The sequence below is a fragment of the Mytilus californianus genome, unplaced genomic scaffold (genome assembly GCF_021869535.1).
Source record: "Mytilus californianus isolate M0D057914Y unplaced genomic scaffold, xbMytCali1.0.p SCAF_17, whole genome shotgun sequence".
Lineage (NCBI taxonomy): Eukaryota > Metazoa > Mollusca > Bivalvia > Mytilida > Mytilidae > Mytilus > Mytilus californianus.
In genome coordinates this window covers 2,710,126-2,726,969 of record NW_026262659.1, presented here as the reverse complement: position 1 = coordinate 2,726,969, position 16,844 = coordinate 2,710,126, and the positions used below count along the sequence as shown (strand labels likewise).

Genomic DNA, 16,844 nt, shown 5'->3' with positions numbered 1-16,844 from the left:
TTTTCAATTACACGTTCAGTTACTTTGTTTTTCTTAAGAAGTATTATAGGTGTTCGTGCCCCTTCTTACAGTTGAGATCATTTTCTACCAATATATCTTATGACACTTACTTGATCTAAAATGTGACCTATAATGGTTTACTTTTATAAATTTTGACTTGGACGGAGAGTTGTCTCATTGGCACTCATACCACATCTTCTTATATCTCCTTACTTACTTAAAAGTGTTTTTTTTTTTCTCTCTTTAATTGCAATCATCTCACATCACCAAACCATTGTTTTTTGGGCATATTTTATCCATAATTAAATTGCTCGTTCCAGCTCTGTTCGGGTAAGAGCATCAGATAACAACGCCTCTTTCTGTAATCGTCGAACACAACTTATTATCCGAGCGGGAAAATGAGAAAAGATCTGTTGCAATCAATGTTAAATAAATACCCATCACTTAATTTCAAATTTTAAGTTAGTTTTTGGAATTTCCCCAACAGGCAATATCTTATTAAATTAATTATGAAAATAATAAACAATTATAAAAACAAAGCAAAAAAAACAAACTTATCTTGACATTCTGTGGGATTATTTCAAAATTGAAGTTAGAGGCCAGACAATCAGCTGTTGTAAACCAAAAGCTAAAAATAAAATAGACCAAATCAGCAAGTTTTAGGAATTGAATAGTAGACACATGCAATGATAAAAACAAAACTAAGTTATTACAGGAAGTCTAAAATATAGAAAATGGAATAGGAAAACTCTATAATGAGAAAATAAAATGTAATCAAATAAAAAGTAAAATCACAAAAATACTGAACTCCGAGGAAAATTCAAAACGGAAAGTCACTAATCAAATAAGGGCACGGGTAAAATGGGTTGAAGTGGGAGAGAAAAATTCAGCATATTTTTCAGGAATGGAAATATCTAGGCAGAGTTGAAAAAACAATATCCCAGTAATATGATGATAAGGGTCAAGTTAAAAGTGATCAAGACAAACCATTAGAATTAGAGGCAAATTGTTATAAAAAATTCTAAGATAAAAGAAACAAAGAAGTATTTAGATTCCCTCAAGGAAAATGAGAAATTAAATGACTGTGAAAGTAAATACTTGTGAAGGGGAAAAACTGTTGATGAATGAAGTGATGCAATTGTTTGAATGAAACCTAATAAAACTCCTGGATTTGATGGATTAAATGTGGAATCTTACAGAAAATTTTCTTTGCGGAACTTAAAACTTTTATATCTGCTTCTTTTAATTACTGTTATGAAAAAGAAAGGTATCTAACACTCAGAAAATTGGCTTACATTCTTAATCTGTAAGAAAAATTACTCTTTATCACTAGACAATTATAGACCGATTACTCTTTTAAACTATGATGCAAAATGTCTTGCTTGTGCATTAGCCGAAAGATTAAATACCCTGCTACCAAAGATTATACATACCTACCAAAAAGGATAAAATAAAAAAATGGTATATTGGTTTAAAATTCGGCAAATACAAGATGTTATAAACTACTCTGATACTTTTAAAATAGATGGGGCAATTTTATTCCTTGATTTAACAAAAGCATTTGACTCATTAGAATGGGACTTCATGTTTGAGGCTTTAAAAAAAAATTATAGGTGGGTTCAGATAATGTACTGTGATATTAAAGAATGCATTATCAATATTTGATTGGTTTCTACCCGTTTCAGGGCATCTCTTGGAATCGGACAAGGATATACGTTATCATCATTATTATTTGTTTTTAGCTGTAGAAGTTGTGGCATTTAAGATAAGGGAAATAAAAACTTTAAAGGACTAGAAATGAAACTAGACCTTAAAAGCAATACTCTTACAATCTGCCAATTAGCTGATGATAGTCTACTCTATTTCTTCAATCTTAAAAGACGTCTCTCTAGCAATTAATTTATTAGAAATATTTGGTAGGTTTAAAATTAAATAAAACAAAAACTGAAAGGATATGGCTAGGCAAATTGAACTACTGTCGGGAAAATTTTGAAGATATAAATTGGTGTACTGCACCTATCAAAAGCCTTGGGATTTACTTTGTTTACAATAAACAAGAATGTCCAAAATAAAAACAACAAATAACATCTGATTGGAGTAAAAGAAATTTTACTATGAAAGGAAAAATAGTTATCATCAAATCACTTGTTTTGCCAAACTTAACATATATTAATATTGCATCAAACACTATAATTCCTAAAGAAATGTTGCAAGATTTTAGAACTTGAGAATACAATTTTATTTGAAAAGGTAAAAGAGAAAAAGTAAAAAAAATCCTTACTTTCAAATGAATTTTTGGAAAAAGGACTTTAGATAACAGTCATTGATGCATACAAATTTACTGCATATCAGCTGGATTCTAGAATTAAGTGAAGATAAAAATGAGAATTGAGCAATTATTCCCAAATTTCATTTCAACAAATTAGGAAAAAATCTTCTTGTATTTAAAAAGAATTTAAAGAAAACAAACGACATTGATGAAAATAATTTACAATATTTACTTTTATAAGCAACTAATTAAAGATTAGATAAGTGTTACAGGAGGTAATACAAAATATCTCAAAACATTTTTTGAATTAGAAAACAAGTTCTGTAATATAAGGTTCACCAGAAAATGCATAAACTTTGAAGATAAAATCTCTGAAACTATCATCTTATCTAAACTTAAATATAAACAAAATTGGATGAAGCAAATATATATGTTTAAAAAGCAATAACAATTAATTGAAAAACAACTCTTAGTACTAAGTATTAAAACTAAGGTTAATTTCGTAAATGACATAAAAAATTATGTACAAGACAATAACTCCTTTACTGAGCACAACAGAAATTTAAAAAATCTTCACACTAAAAGGAATTTGTTATAAATGAAATAGTTTTTTTTTTATGTGGGGAAAACTAATTTGAGAAAAGTTCAAAAACAATTTTTTTTTTTTTTTTTTTTTGAATATCTTAGTGATAATAGATTGAAAATATTCATATGGAAATTTATTCACTACATACTGCCAGGTAATGAACTTTTGAAAAAGTGGAAAATTACTGAGTACAACCTTTGTAAACATTGTAAAGAAAAAGAAGACTATGAACACTTTTTTGTCAAAAGCTCATTTAATACTGACTTTCTAAATATAGCAATGTAATTAATGAAATCTCTTGGTATTGACAAAGACATTATAAGCCGTACATTACAGCGTACAACATTGAAGACACAGTAAACTTTCATATTAATTACATATATATATATATATATATTAACATAATATCTGTTTCAATATACAAAGGACATTATGTCTCAGAAAAGAAGAAAAAAAAATGAATATTTTAAAAATTTTGAGAAATAAATTTCAGCAATTATTGAAATAAACAATTTGATAACAAAAAAATAGTAAGATAATTTTAAAAACAAAAAGATTCATTGGAAAGTATCAAATGAACCAGAATTAAATCTATGTTAGATGTTTTAAAACAATACATCTATAGTAAGTACAGAACATTGTATGCAAGATTGTTAATTGTGCACAAGCCAAATATGATCATGTTTATTAACAGGTTCAACCATGCTTATATGTCCAAGATATGTGTGTAAGCATGTTCAACCATAAAATTGAGAATGGAAATGGGGAAAATGTCAAAGAGACAACAACCCGACCAAAGAGCACACAACAACCGAAAGCCACCAATAGGTCTTCAACGCAGCGAAAAAAATTCCGCACCCGGAGGTGATCCTCAGCTGGCCCCTTAATAAAATTGTGTACTAGTTCAGTGAAAATGGACGTCACCTTAAACTCCAAAACATATAAATGAACTAAAATTGAAAAACATACAAAACTAACAAATGCCAGAGGCTCCTGACTTGGGACAGGTGCAAAAATGCGGCGGGGTTAAACATGTTTTGTGAGATCTCAACCCTCCCCCTATACTTCTAGCCAATGAAGAATAAAGAAACGCATAGCAATACGCACAGTAAAACTCAGTTTAAAAGAAGTCCGAGTCCGATGTCAGAATAGGTAACAAAAGAAACAAAACAAAATGACAATGATACATAAATGAACAAAGGACTACTAGCAGTTACTGACATGCCAGCTCCAGACCTCAATCAAACTGATTTAAAGATTATAACTTCATCATATGAAAATCAAGTACAATCCCTCCCGTTAGGGGTTTAGTATCATACCATCATAAAATATATGAGATGAACATAACCCGTATCATGCCAACAACTGGTTTTAGAATAAATGTGTTTATTTCCGATGCAAAGACCCTATGAGTGAATCAATATTAATACCAAAATATGCAATCCTTAATGACTTGGCAACAGTATTGTAACTATATCCTTTCCTAAAAAGTCTGTTTAAAGGTTTGGTTAGCTTTTGAGGTGAATGCCGACATTTTTGTGCTTTGTAAAGAATATTACCATAAAATATTGGATGTGAAATACCTGAACGTATAAGATGTCTGCATGTTGATTTATATTTACGAATGATGTCCTTGTACCGATGATAAAATTTAGTAAATGTTTTGACCAGTTTGTGATATCGAAAACCCTGGTGTAATAATTTTTCAGTAATACAGAGATTTCTTTCGTTGAAATCAAATACGTTGTTACATACTCGAGCGAATCGAACAAGTTGAGATATATTAACACCTTAAGATGGCGACAAGGGAACGTCACCATCTAAAAAGGGATAATTAACAATAGGAAATGAAAAATCATCTCTTTTATCATACATTTTGGTATTAAGCTTCCCGTTAAAGATAAATATATCGAGATCCAGGAAAAGGGCAGTGTTCATTGTTAGTATTAGCTTTATTTCAAGTAAGTTCGGCAGGATAAATCTCTTTAGTGTGCATACTGAAGTCGTCATTATTGAGAGCCAGTATATCATATAAATAACCAAACGTGTTATTAAATTTTTGAATCAGATGTTGTTTCGATTGGTCTTTGCTGATTTTAGTCATAAATTGTAACTCATAACAATACAGAAACAGATCCACAATAAGTGGTGCACAGTTAGTCCCCATGTGAATTCAAATAACCTGACGATATACGGAAACTCCATAGCGAACAAAAATGTTATCTAGTAAAAATTCAAAGGCAGTTTTAGTATCAATGCAGGTCTTTTGTTTGTTGTTACTTAAAAATGACCTAAAAGAGTTTGAACATATATATTCGCATTCCGACTTTTAAATGCCCATTTAATCAGATGTGTGAAGATTATGAGGCAACGTGGTATATAGGGTAGAAAAATCAAAACTTTGAACAGATTCGAAATCACCAATATAAGCATGTAATTTATTAAGTACTTCCAACGAATTTTTGACACTCCAAAATTAATTAATTCCACTATTTTAAAAGGCCTTATTTGAACAATTTATTACCAGATTTTTGATTGTACCAAGTGTACTAGTAAGTAACATAGATAGTTTGGTAGTGAAACAATGGCTTGAAGACGAAATAAATCTATATTTGTAAGGAGGTTTGTGCAGCTTTGGAAGCCAGTACATAGTTGGAAATTTCATTGTATTTGGTTCTGCTTGTAAAAAGGTAGCTTAAAGTTTATGTTTGTTACAGTTTGTTACAGATGTAATTTTCCGAAAATGGAGTCAGTTGGAACGTTGGTGAATTTGTGATTTCCTTTTGTAGAACATCAATGTAAAATTTATGTCAAACAATAATGATATTGTTAGCAGCCTTATCAGTCGGGACAAAAATATATTTCTTTAAGCTTATGTTTGATACGGAAAATTGGGCTCTTATGGTTGTTGTTAGGAGTAAAATGATCTTTAAAATGTTGAATACGTATATCAACTATGTGCATTACCGAATTAAAAAAAGAATCTAATGATTTCTTGTGAGCTTTTTCTCGGTTTATCCATTTAGAGCAGTAAGTACGGAGTGAGTCGTGGATGATATTACGACACTCATTCCAATTAATAATTGACGGGGGACGACATTTAGGTCCTTTACTGAGGAATGATTTCAACTCTCGGTCACGAACGATGTTAAGGTCTCCTGTTATAACATGGGAACTGGGGCCATAAATGTATTCGGATTTACTGCAATTTCATGAGGTAGGTGTATTGTCACTGATATTAACACCTTTACACACTTCGCTGTAATTAAAAACATATTTCCGGGTAGTTTTTTTGTAAACATGACAAATGAGAGGGAGTTCAGTATTATCAAAATTGCCAGGAATTTGTTCTTTAACAGAATGATCATTAAAAATACCGGCAATATTTACGAAATCAAAACCTTTATTGACATATTTAATTTTAATAAAATGTTTTTGTGATCTTCAGGGCGATGAATTTTGGGAAACAATTTAGAATAACAATATGCAATTATAATTTGGACGATTTCATACTTAGGACTGCAATATGGAATTGTGTTGCATTCCTCCAAAATTTGATGTAATTTATTAACAGGCAAAGAACAGAGCTTGGTTAATAGATAGTGTCTACCGTTGTTTTTGAAATAGAAATTAGGTCCGAAATATTTGTATTGTTATTACAAAATTTTCTTTGATTGCGATTTATTATACGCCCATGAGAACGGTTTTTACGTACTGTTTTAGAAACTATGTCCAAAATGTTAACAGAATCTGTTATAGATATATTACCAATTCCCATGATTTTGTCGTTAAGACCGAGAGGATAGACTGTCTGTAAAGTTTTAATCCAATTTAATTCAATTATTTTTCGTGATCGTACAAATTTTGAATGAGATTCCCCAGGCTGCTTATTAACTACTTCTAAAGGTTGAACTGTTAAATATTTAAAAGGATGATTGTGCTTCTTAAGGTGTTGATAAATGATACTTTTGAATTGATGGGGTCTTTTAAAACGATAAAGGTGTTCTTGCGTGCGTTTAGATAAATATCGTCCAGTTTCACCTACGTACTGAATATCGCATCCCGGTTTGTTTCATGTGAGTAAATATATAATATTGTTAGTTTTTCAAGTGATATCAGTTTCAAAATTTAGCGAAAATATGTGACCATTAAACGTTGACCTTACCGTATTGTTGGTGGAAAGACGGGGACATGTAAGTCATTTTTTGGCATGACACTTATAGATAGAAGGGTAACTACGATTTTTTTTATTAAAAATGTTAGCGATTGTAGTATTTTTAGATAATCGATTTTGAAGATTGAGACGTGAAGATACCCTTTGAACGAGTTTAGTATTAAGTATTTTTCCATTTCGAAGATTCATGATTTGTTTTTGTTATCTTTTTTTACCAATTGAAAATAGCAAAGAATGGCGTCCAGAATATGAACCAGCACAGAGGAATATAAAAAAGTAAAAAGTGATAAAACTGCTCGGCTAAAGACGTTTAACGCTATCCGTCATTAAGTACTCGACAAAATACGTTAACAACAAAACTTGAGGACAAAAAACAAAAGACAGGGTATATCAGGGTAGCGTCTGACGTCTGACTTAATAGTAGAATGGGGCTGAATAGTGAAAACTGTGTTTTGAATAAATATTCCTAAAGTAATGAACATAGAGATGTTCTCGCTCGGACACACACTCAATTTACTAGTACATTATAAGAGCATAAACCTGAAGCACGGGGATGCACTCTACTGTCTCCAATCGGCACTAAAGACAAACTCTGTAAAAAATAAAATTGAGAATGGAAATGGGGAATATGTCAAAGAGACAACAACTCGACCAAAGAGCACACAACAGCCGAAGGCCACCAATGGGTCTTCAACGCAGCGAGAAAATCCCGCACCCGGAGGTGGTCCTCAGCTTGCCCCCAAATAAAATTGCATGAGTCACGACATGTAACATACTGTAGTTTTAGATTTTAAAATGTGTATTCACAAACGTTAAACAAAAATAAGTATACATATATCAGCACGATTATTAATTAGCGTGGAGAAATACTGTGTATTCGCAAAGGAATAATATAATATGTGCAATACATATACACGTCGACAAGAAAATGTCAGTACATAACTAAAAACAAAACTTGTATACTCACCAAATTTTATCAAATAAGATAAATCCTGTTTATAATAATAATATCTAGAAGACACATCAGATAGCGCACATGTCTCTCACTAAATAATACAAAATTTGGAGACTATGTTGAACAAATCTATCCCATCGAACTAGAGATAAAGGATACTACAGATATAGTTAAGTCTGCCTCATATCTTGACTTACATCTAGAAATTGACAATGATGGTCGGTTGAAAACAAAACTTTACGACAAAAGAGATGATTTCAGCTTCCCAATTGTGAACTTTCCATTTCTCTGTGGCAACATTCCAGCAGCGCCTGCATACGGAGTATATATCTCCCAATTGATACGATATTCCCGGGCTTGTGTTTCCTATCATGATTTCCTTGATAGAGGATTGCTGCTCACAAGGAAGCTATTAAATACAGGAGTTCCAAATGTTGAAGTTGAAGTCATCCCTTCGTAAATTTTACGGACGCCATCACGAGTTGGTTGACCGTTATGGAATAACCGTTTCACAGATGATATCGGATATGTTCCTTATGTCGTAACTACAATACCCTCCCTTTTCACGAACGTGACCCTACCGAATTGGACTATTTACCGGATTTGTAATAACATAAGTAACACGACGGGTGCCACATGTGCAGCAGGATCTGATTACCCTTCCGGAGCACCCGAGATCACCCCCAGTTTTTGGTGGGGTTGGTGTTGCTTAGTCTTTGGTTTTCTATGTTGTGTCATCTGTACTATATTGTCTGTTTGTCTTTTTATTTTTGGCCATGGCGTTGTCAGTTTGTTTTCGATCTATGAGTTTGACTGTTCCTCTGGTATCTTTCGTTCCTCTTTTGCTGAAGCAGCAGTGTGCCAAAATTGTAAATGGAACAATGATTATATCGATAACAGAGTGGATTCCAGAAAACTAAGTTACAAAGGAATGTATCTGTATTCACAATGATAGTTGTGAAATGAATTATATTATAGATACTAATATTATGAATAAGTTATATCTTACCAAATAGTGCTTCCTTTAACTATACGTTAAACTAAGATGAGGGATACTAAGTTAAAAGCTGTAAACTTAGTAAGTTGTTACAGCAAATATGCAATACAGATATTGTTACGTTAAGAAAGAAAGATACTTTTGATTTCAATCCAATCCAATCATGCTTGTCGTCACTTATATTGTGAGGATAACATCTAGGCAAGTCGGTTCTATATTTTGTTAACCAATGGCTATTTTTTTCATCATTGAAACTGATGTGCCTCTACTTGCAATATCAGCAGGATTTTCCTTCGTTGAAACGTACTGATCTTGTGTCTAATTTCCATTATTCTATTGTCAACAAATGTATGAGTTTTCCGTTTTCTGAGTCTTTAATTGTACATTTTGTATTTTGGGTTTTGTTGTTTGCGTATTAATATTCTCTTTTTTAACCATGGCGTTGTCAGTGTATTTTCGACTAATGAGTTTGAATGTCCCTTTTTGTATCTTTCTCCTCACTTTTACAAAACATTGAGTTTTCTAACTACTACGGATTTTTCTACCCCAATAATAAATTACTACACTGAACCCATTTAATGTTCGATGCGTACTGAATGATATTTTAATCTTACATACATGATTTTTTAGTATTTGTTGTTGAATTAGCTGTGAGTAACTTTTAGTTCTCTCAGATCTGTCCTTTTTGTCTGTTTTGTTGTGAGGAGTGTATTAAGATCCCGCCACGTCGAGTCTGTGTTTTTGTTATCTATTTTTTCTGCGGTTTCAATCTGATTTATATAGTTTGTGTGTATGTTGTACTGTTAACCCCATGAACAAGGTTACAGGGCGGGTTGGCGCCTTCATAAATGTTTAAGCCCGCCACATTCGTTATGCGACTGTCCCAAAGTAGGAGTCTGTTGTTTAGTGGTAGTCATGAATTTATCTGTTTCTCTTCGACTTAAGTATTTTGATTGTAACTTGGGAGTCTTACGTCTTTACTACCTAAATTTATTCTTGTGCGACTAGATTATGATATATCAAATATAGTTTGTGGATACAAATCATTCGTCATTTCGACAGTCTCTAGATCCACATAGCTTGTATACAGCCGTTGTGTACGGTAGCTATTAGTTGAAGGCGAGTAATCATACATACGATTGAATGTATTAGAGTTCTGACTTTATCTTATCTTTCTTTTAGGTGGGGGGAAACACCATTTGAAGCAGCCAAAAAGGAAGGAAGAGAAAACATACTCAATATTTTTACGAACAACTGTCCGGTAAGAAATGTTTTTGATCATCTATACCCACACTAGTCTTTTTTTATTACATCAAATTGACATCTTGTCTAAAACTGATTGAATTTTACCCGAGTGCAATAACTAACAATAGCAAATACGCTATGTGATCAGAGTTTAAAAATATAGATCTACAGTTGCAACTGGAACAGTAATGGTTTAAACTAATCGGCAGTCTCATTGCAACTTCAACCAGAAGTTACGCTGAAAGTGACTCTGGGCAGATAGTATGACCAGTTTTCTTTTAAAAGTCTTAAAGTACAGGTTCTAGGTACTGACGTTGTTTATCGTCTTAATAACGTGTTGTAGTATTCTTGTATGTGTCTTTGTAAATTATTACAGTTACTGTTTAGTCTATTTTTGGTTTCGGTTGGATATTGTGTTATGTCCTATCGTTTGTGGTTTGAATTCTGTATTTCGGTACATTTCACATATGTCTCATTTGTCAGTAAAGTCGAGTTAATTTCCATTGTCCATGGATAAAGTATTGTGTTAGTTCAAATAATTATGACGTCATCCAAGCATTTATTTCAAATGGACTTTCAATACCGTCATAATCATGATAATTGTTTGGACTAGTATTGTGAATATAATTGTAAGAATTTCAAGATTATATATTCGTAACAAAAATACGTCACTGTTTGTGATGTCCTGTGCTATCGTTAAGGGAAGATGTTTGTTGTTATTCTGCGGTTTACATGTTGTATCAACTATTATATCATTTATTTGTGCGTTTCTCTGTGCTGAGTGTTCTTGCGTTTGTTTGTGCTGTATTTCTGTCACGCAGCTAGTGTTGTCATTTTAGTGATATTTTGATATTTTTTTAACATTGCCATATAAGCGGGAGGTTTGGCTAGCCATTAAACTAGGTTCAATCCACCATTTTTTCTTACAATGTCCTGTACCAAGTCAGGAATATGGAAGTTGTTATTAAATAGTTCGTTTCTATGTATGTTTGCGTTTGTTTTTGTTGCACCTCAGTGTTTCTGTTGTTCCATTATTTTCCTCTCATAGTTGATATGTTTCCCTCGGTATTAGTTTGTAACCCGGATAAAGCGGTAAACTACTGTTGCCTTTATTTGGTAATATCCATTTGACGAAGCTCGGTACTTATACATCCCGTCATTGTTATATTGTGCAATGGTAAAGTTTTGTATTCTTATCTTTCGATTTTACTCATGTGATTTGTCTATATGCGATTTTGTGTTTCTTTGTTGAAACATTTTATTGTTTTTTTTAAAGTGATTAAGATTATAATACAATGTTGACAACTGTATCCCATTTTTGACATTTTTACCTATTATATCTGTTTGTTCACACATCGTTGTCAATAAAATGGAATTTTATGCGACTGTCTTACAAGTGAGAGGTTTAGTTAGCTATAAAACCAGGTTCAATCCACCATTTTTGACACAAGAAAATGCCTGTACCAAGTCAGGAAAATGATACACTTGATGGTCATTTATCTATATCTAAAAACATTAATAGACATCAATTATTATGCAAACTAGGTCAATGGCCAATTAGTTAAGTTCGTAATATTCATAACATGTGTGATAGAATGTCTTTTTTTAGACCACAATATGAGTATAAACGTATTATTACAGCTTTTTTGTCACCATATACTGTTCTCTCGATTATTTCACCATAGACTGTACCATTTTTTACATAAGGAAATACCTGTACCAAGTCAGGAATATCACAGTTATTTTCCATTCGTTTGATGTGTTTAAGCTTTTAGTGTTTCCATTTGATAAGGAACTTTCCGTTTTGAATTTTCATTGGAGTTCGTTAATTTTATTATTTTACTTTTTCTATTCAAAAATGACCAAGAAAACAACCCGATTATTGTTTTAATTTTCAGTTTGAAAATAAAACCAAAAAAGGGGTTAGTCATTAACATCACTTGTATCAATATAAATAAGAAGATGGTGTATGACTGCCAATGAGACAACTCTCCATCCAAGTCATAATGTATACAGAGTAAACAATTTTAGATCAAAGTGCGGCCTTCAACACGGAGCCGTGGCTCACACAAAACAGCAATTTATAAAAGGCCCACAAATGGCTAGTGTTAAACAATTCAAACTGGAAAACCAACGGCCTTATCTATATACAAAACGAGAAATGAGAAACATTTATAAACCACACAAAACAACGACAACCACTGAACAACAGGATCATGACTTAGGACAGTTGCATTCAAATGCAGCGGGTTTAAACGTTTTAACAGGCGCCAACTTTAACAATTTGCTCTCAATATTTACAATATTTTCCACCAGAAATCTGTACAAAAAACTATACCTGAATACTTCAAAAATAAAGCATCACCTGAAATGTCATATACTTACACCGAGCATATTGCATCCGCGATTTTCAACAACAAGAGGGTTTTAGAGGCCTTTAACTTCCAAGATATGAAATCCAAACCTCCGGATTGCTCATGTGCATCGTCAAAATACAATTATAGTCTAGGTGGTCATGTTATTACTGGCGACCTTGGCATCGTAACCAATGAACAAGTAAGAGAGTTGTTAGCAAATGGACCAAAATACAGAATTTTCCGGCCCATCAACTGGAAAAAGAACTTCATGTTACTGATGGGTGCAGTTGAGAACTATGCCAGAAAATGGGTAAAGTGCGAACCAGATGAACCAGAACTGGACACTTTGTCTGAATGGATCAAAGCTATTCGATCATGCATTCAGAAACGAATTCAGAAACTACGATGTACTATGAGCACAAGGGTTTCTAATCCATTCAAGAACCCGGCGGTTGTGGATGCTTTATCCTCTTTGCATGACAAATATGTCGTTGTTCCGGCAGATAAAGCCTCCAATAATGATGTCTTCATATGTAAAAACCATTACTTGGAATGTCTCACAAAAAAACTTGGAATAAACAGCATAACTGGTAATTCTACATATTCTTTAACATCATTTACGATGATTATAATCCTGGTATTTACAAATAATGAAATTTTACAAAATCAAAAATCTGTCCTTCTTTCTTTTGATATTAACATCATAGAAAACGAAGACAATCTACCGTCATTATACTGGAAACCAAAACTCCTTATAAAGAACAATACATAGCCGGATCATCAAGATGTTCAACTTAACGCCTTTCTCAAGTGCTGACTACTATTCTTTCTATAGCACAAAATGGCCTTCAAAAAAAGTGTGATGAAATATGTTCCACCAGTGATGTCAATCAGATGGAGATTCTTAAAAATTCTAACGATCTACTGCTAAATCTTAGATCACAATCTCTGCAATTTTGAAGCAACATTAAATAAAGGCAATAGTAGTATACCGCTGTTCAATAGTCATAAATCGATTTTACTGAAACAAATCCGGGTCACAAACCAAAACTGAGGTAACCACATCAACTATAAGACGAAAAAAACCCGAAAACAACAGAAACACTGAACTGCTAAAAAAACAAACGCCAATATACATAGAAACGGACTATGTAATAACAACTGCCATATTCCTGACTTAGTACAGGACATTTTAAGAGAAAATGGTGGGTTGATCCTGGTTTTATGGCTAGCCAAATCTCCCGCTTATATGTCAATGTCAAATCTCCGCTAAAATGACAACATTTCGTGACAGGAATACAGTACAAATAAATGCAAGAACACTCAGGACAGAGAGATACATAAATAAATAAAATAATATAATAGTACATTTCAACATAGACATGCTATAACAATACATTCTTAAGTTGTTTCAAATTATATCAGTTGAGTGTAAAAGAGAGGCGAAAGATACCAAAGGGACATGCAACTAATAAGTCGAAAAAAACTGACAGCGCCATGGCTGAAATAGAAAAGGACAAACAGACAAACAATAGTACAGAACACACAACAAAGAAATTAAAGACTGAGCAACACAAACCCCACCAAAAACTGGGGGTTATCTCAGGTGTTCCCAAAGATGAAGCAGATTCTGCTCCACAAATTCGACACCATCGTGTTGCTCATGGTAGTACAAACCCGGTAAAAGTTGAATTCGGTAGTCACATTCTGGAAAAGGGGGCCGGATCGTTGTGACGACATTATGAAGATATCCGCTATCATCTGAGAAACGGGTATTCCATTACAATCAACCAACTGGTGGTGGCGTCCGTAAAATTTACGAAAGAATGATTTCAACTTCACCACTTGGAACTATTGGTTAAATGTAAAGTGCTCATTTAAGATTAAACATAAATATATCATAGTATTCAGGTAGATAGTACAAATCATTAAAGTTTTATTTTATCTCTAGTTATTTTGATTATTGGTTTAGTTTGTTTTTCTTTTTTATATAGAGCTTTTAGTTTCCACTCATTTATTATCTTTCAAATTGCTTTTGTAATTTTTGATATTAATGTTCCTTTTTGTAGTATAATCATTTTCTTGAAAAAAGACTAAATTTTAAATATATTCATTTGCAGAATTTAGTAAACACTACTAATGATGAAAAGAGCACATTTTCCTTATTAATTGCTGGCGAAGAGAATGACGTAAACAAACTTCAAAGGTAAAAAGAAATAGTGGTTATCTTAAATTTGTAATGCCTTTTTTTAACCTGTTGCATCCAATGTGCCATAAGAGAGTATTACATATCTTTTACCTGAATGATGTAATTCCAAACTTTCCGATTGTTCGTTTTTGGCGTATGCACATATAGTATTGGTAGAAAATGTAAACTCTTGGGTATTGTTTACAGGATAAAATAATCCTGTTGAATGATGCATCAACATTCTTTAACTGTAATTAACTCAATTTTTATATGACATATACTAGTTCAGAAGTACATACTTTCCCAGAGTTCTGAGCCCTAGATATTGCATCATTTTTAAAACATCTTTAATCAGTCGAGGCACTTATGGAATTCCTTAATTTAATCTGTATTATAAAAATCCATAATATTATGAGATTGAATAATATTTCTAGTAATATTATGTAGCCCATAATTTTAAAGAATATTGAATTCCATAATAATGCCAGAAAAAAAAACTAAATTTGAGACATCCGGAAAAGGATCTTCTGGGCACTGATAAGCAGTTTCGAAATTTATCAATTATAAAATGCTATGTTTATTATCATCTAATGATAATAGTCATCCGACAACCGTCGCTTTATCCACGTCTTTCCTATAAATGCTTACGTCTTAGCGATATAACTTTTTTCACAGAATTATATACAAGAAGGACAACTCGTGTCGTCTTATATGCTATATTTTTGCTAACGTTGTTATCGTCTTGCAGAAATTATTTAGATCAGCATTGTTTACAATCCATCAGTATTGTGTATTGTTGAGATAAATTAAACTTTCACTGACGAACGAGATTATTATTATTATTATTGATTGACGCAATTTAATATTTAATTTTTATTTAGCTATACTAATTTTGAAAACAAGTAATTTACTACTTGCAGCAGAATTTGTTAGTTAATTCAGCATATTAAGCAGTTAACCAGTGGTGGTGCCAGGTGGCGTAGAGGGCGTTACCCCCCCCCCCCCCCCACCCTATTCCACTTTTTGATCGCCAAAAAAATAACAACTTCTTTTTAAGTGTTTACAATTTTCTATATGAACTCATATATTCCTACCAGGTACGACATTCATAACATACGTATACCATGATTAATAACGAAGAGAAAGCTAACGACCTTGATATCCTGTATAGGCATCAGATGTCTAATGTTGAAGGGCGCGTATTAACCTATAAGCTACAGTTGAGATAAGTTCCAACCTATTTTAACATCTTGAGGAATAACTTTCCTGAAAGAAGCAGTTCTATTCTAGAAGAGTCGTAGACAATTCTGGCGTTGACCAGTTTTAGGCAGTTTAATCCTAGAATATATTTGACAGTTCTACGCTATAAAAAATATTCTGACGGTTCTACCCTAGAACAGATTCCGGCAGTTCTATATCTAGTACAGTTATGGATTGGGCAGCTCTATCTATATATACAAAAATAGGAAGATGTGGTATAATTGCCAATGAGACAACTCTTCAAAAGAGACAAAATGACACAAAAACTATCAACTAATGAGAAAAACCCATACCGCATAGTCAGCCATAAAAGGCTCTGAAACGACAAATGTCAAAACAATTCAAACGAGAAAACCAACGGCCTAATTTATGTACAAAATAATGAACGAATACAAATATGATGCACAGCAACAAACGAAAACCACTCCCCTTAATCTTCTCTCTCAGTCTTTTTCAGACAAGCACAGAACAAATATAAAAATCTTGATAATCATAAAATAAACTACCAATAGTTTCATCTTCACATCTACAAAAAGAACATAATTTTGAGTCTTTGATTTTAATTTTGAATAAAAATATATTTGTAGGAAGAATTCTATGTAATAATTTATATTGGAAATTATGCAAATACATATCTCTACAACTTTCTGAAGTACACAACAATATTTTTGCCAGTCTTCAATGTTAGTATGCAGCCAATCTTCCCATTTTGAAAATTTTACAACTTGATGATGTGCATGTTTTACAATAAGATTATTATATATGAATTTTATATTTTTGCTGACGATGATTTGCTCCAAAAAATTATCATGT

At 32.4% G+C, this 16,844-nt stretch overlaps 1 protein-coding gene across 1 annotated transcript in view; it reads left to right on the top strand.

Moving 5' to 3' along the window:
- Positions 1-16,844, top strand: part of LOC127726238 (alpha-latroinsectotoxin-Lt1a-like) — a 235,827-nt gene that overhangs the window by 199,955 nt on the left and 19,028 nt on the right. The window contains exons 25-26 of the mRNA XM_052233545.1: positions 10,164-10,242; positions 14,704-14,789. Coding sequence (XP_052089505.1) covers positions 10,164-10,242; positions 14,704-14,789 — 165 coding nt within the window. The remainder of the gene's footprint in view (positions 1-10,163; positions 10,243-14,703; positions 14,790-16,844) is intronic.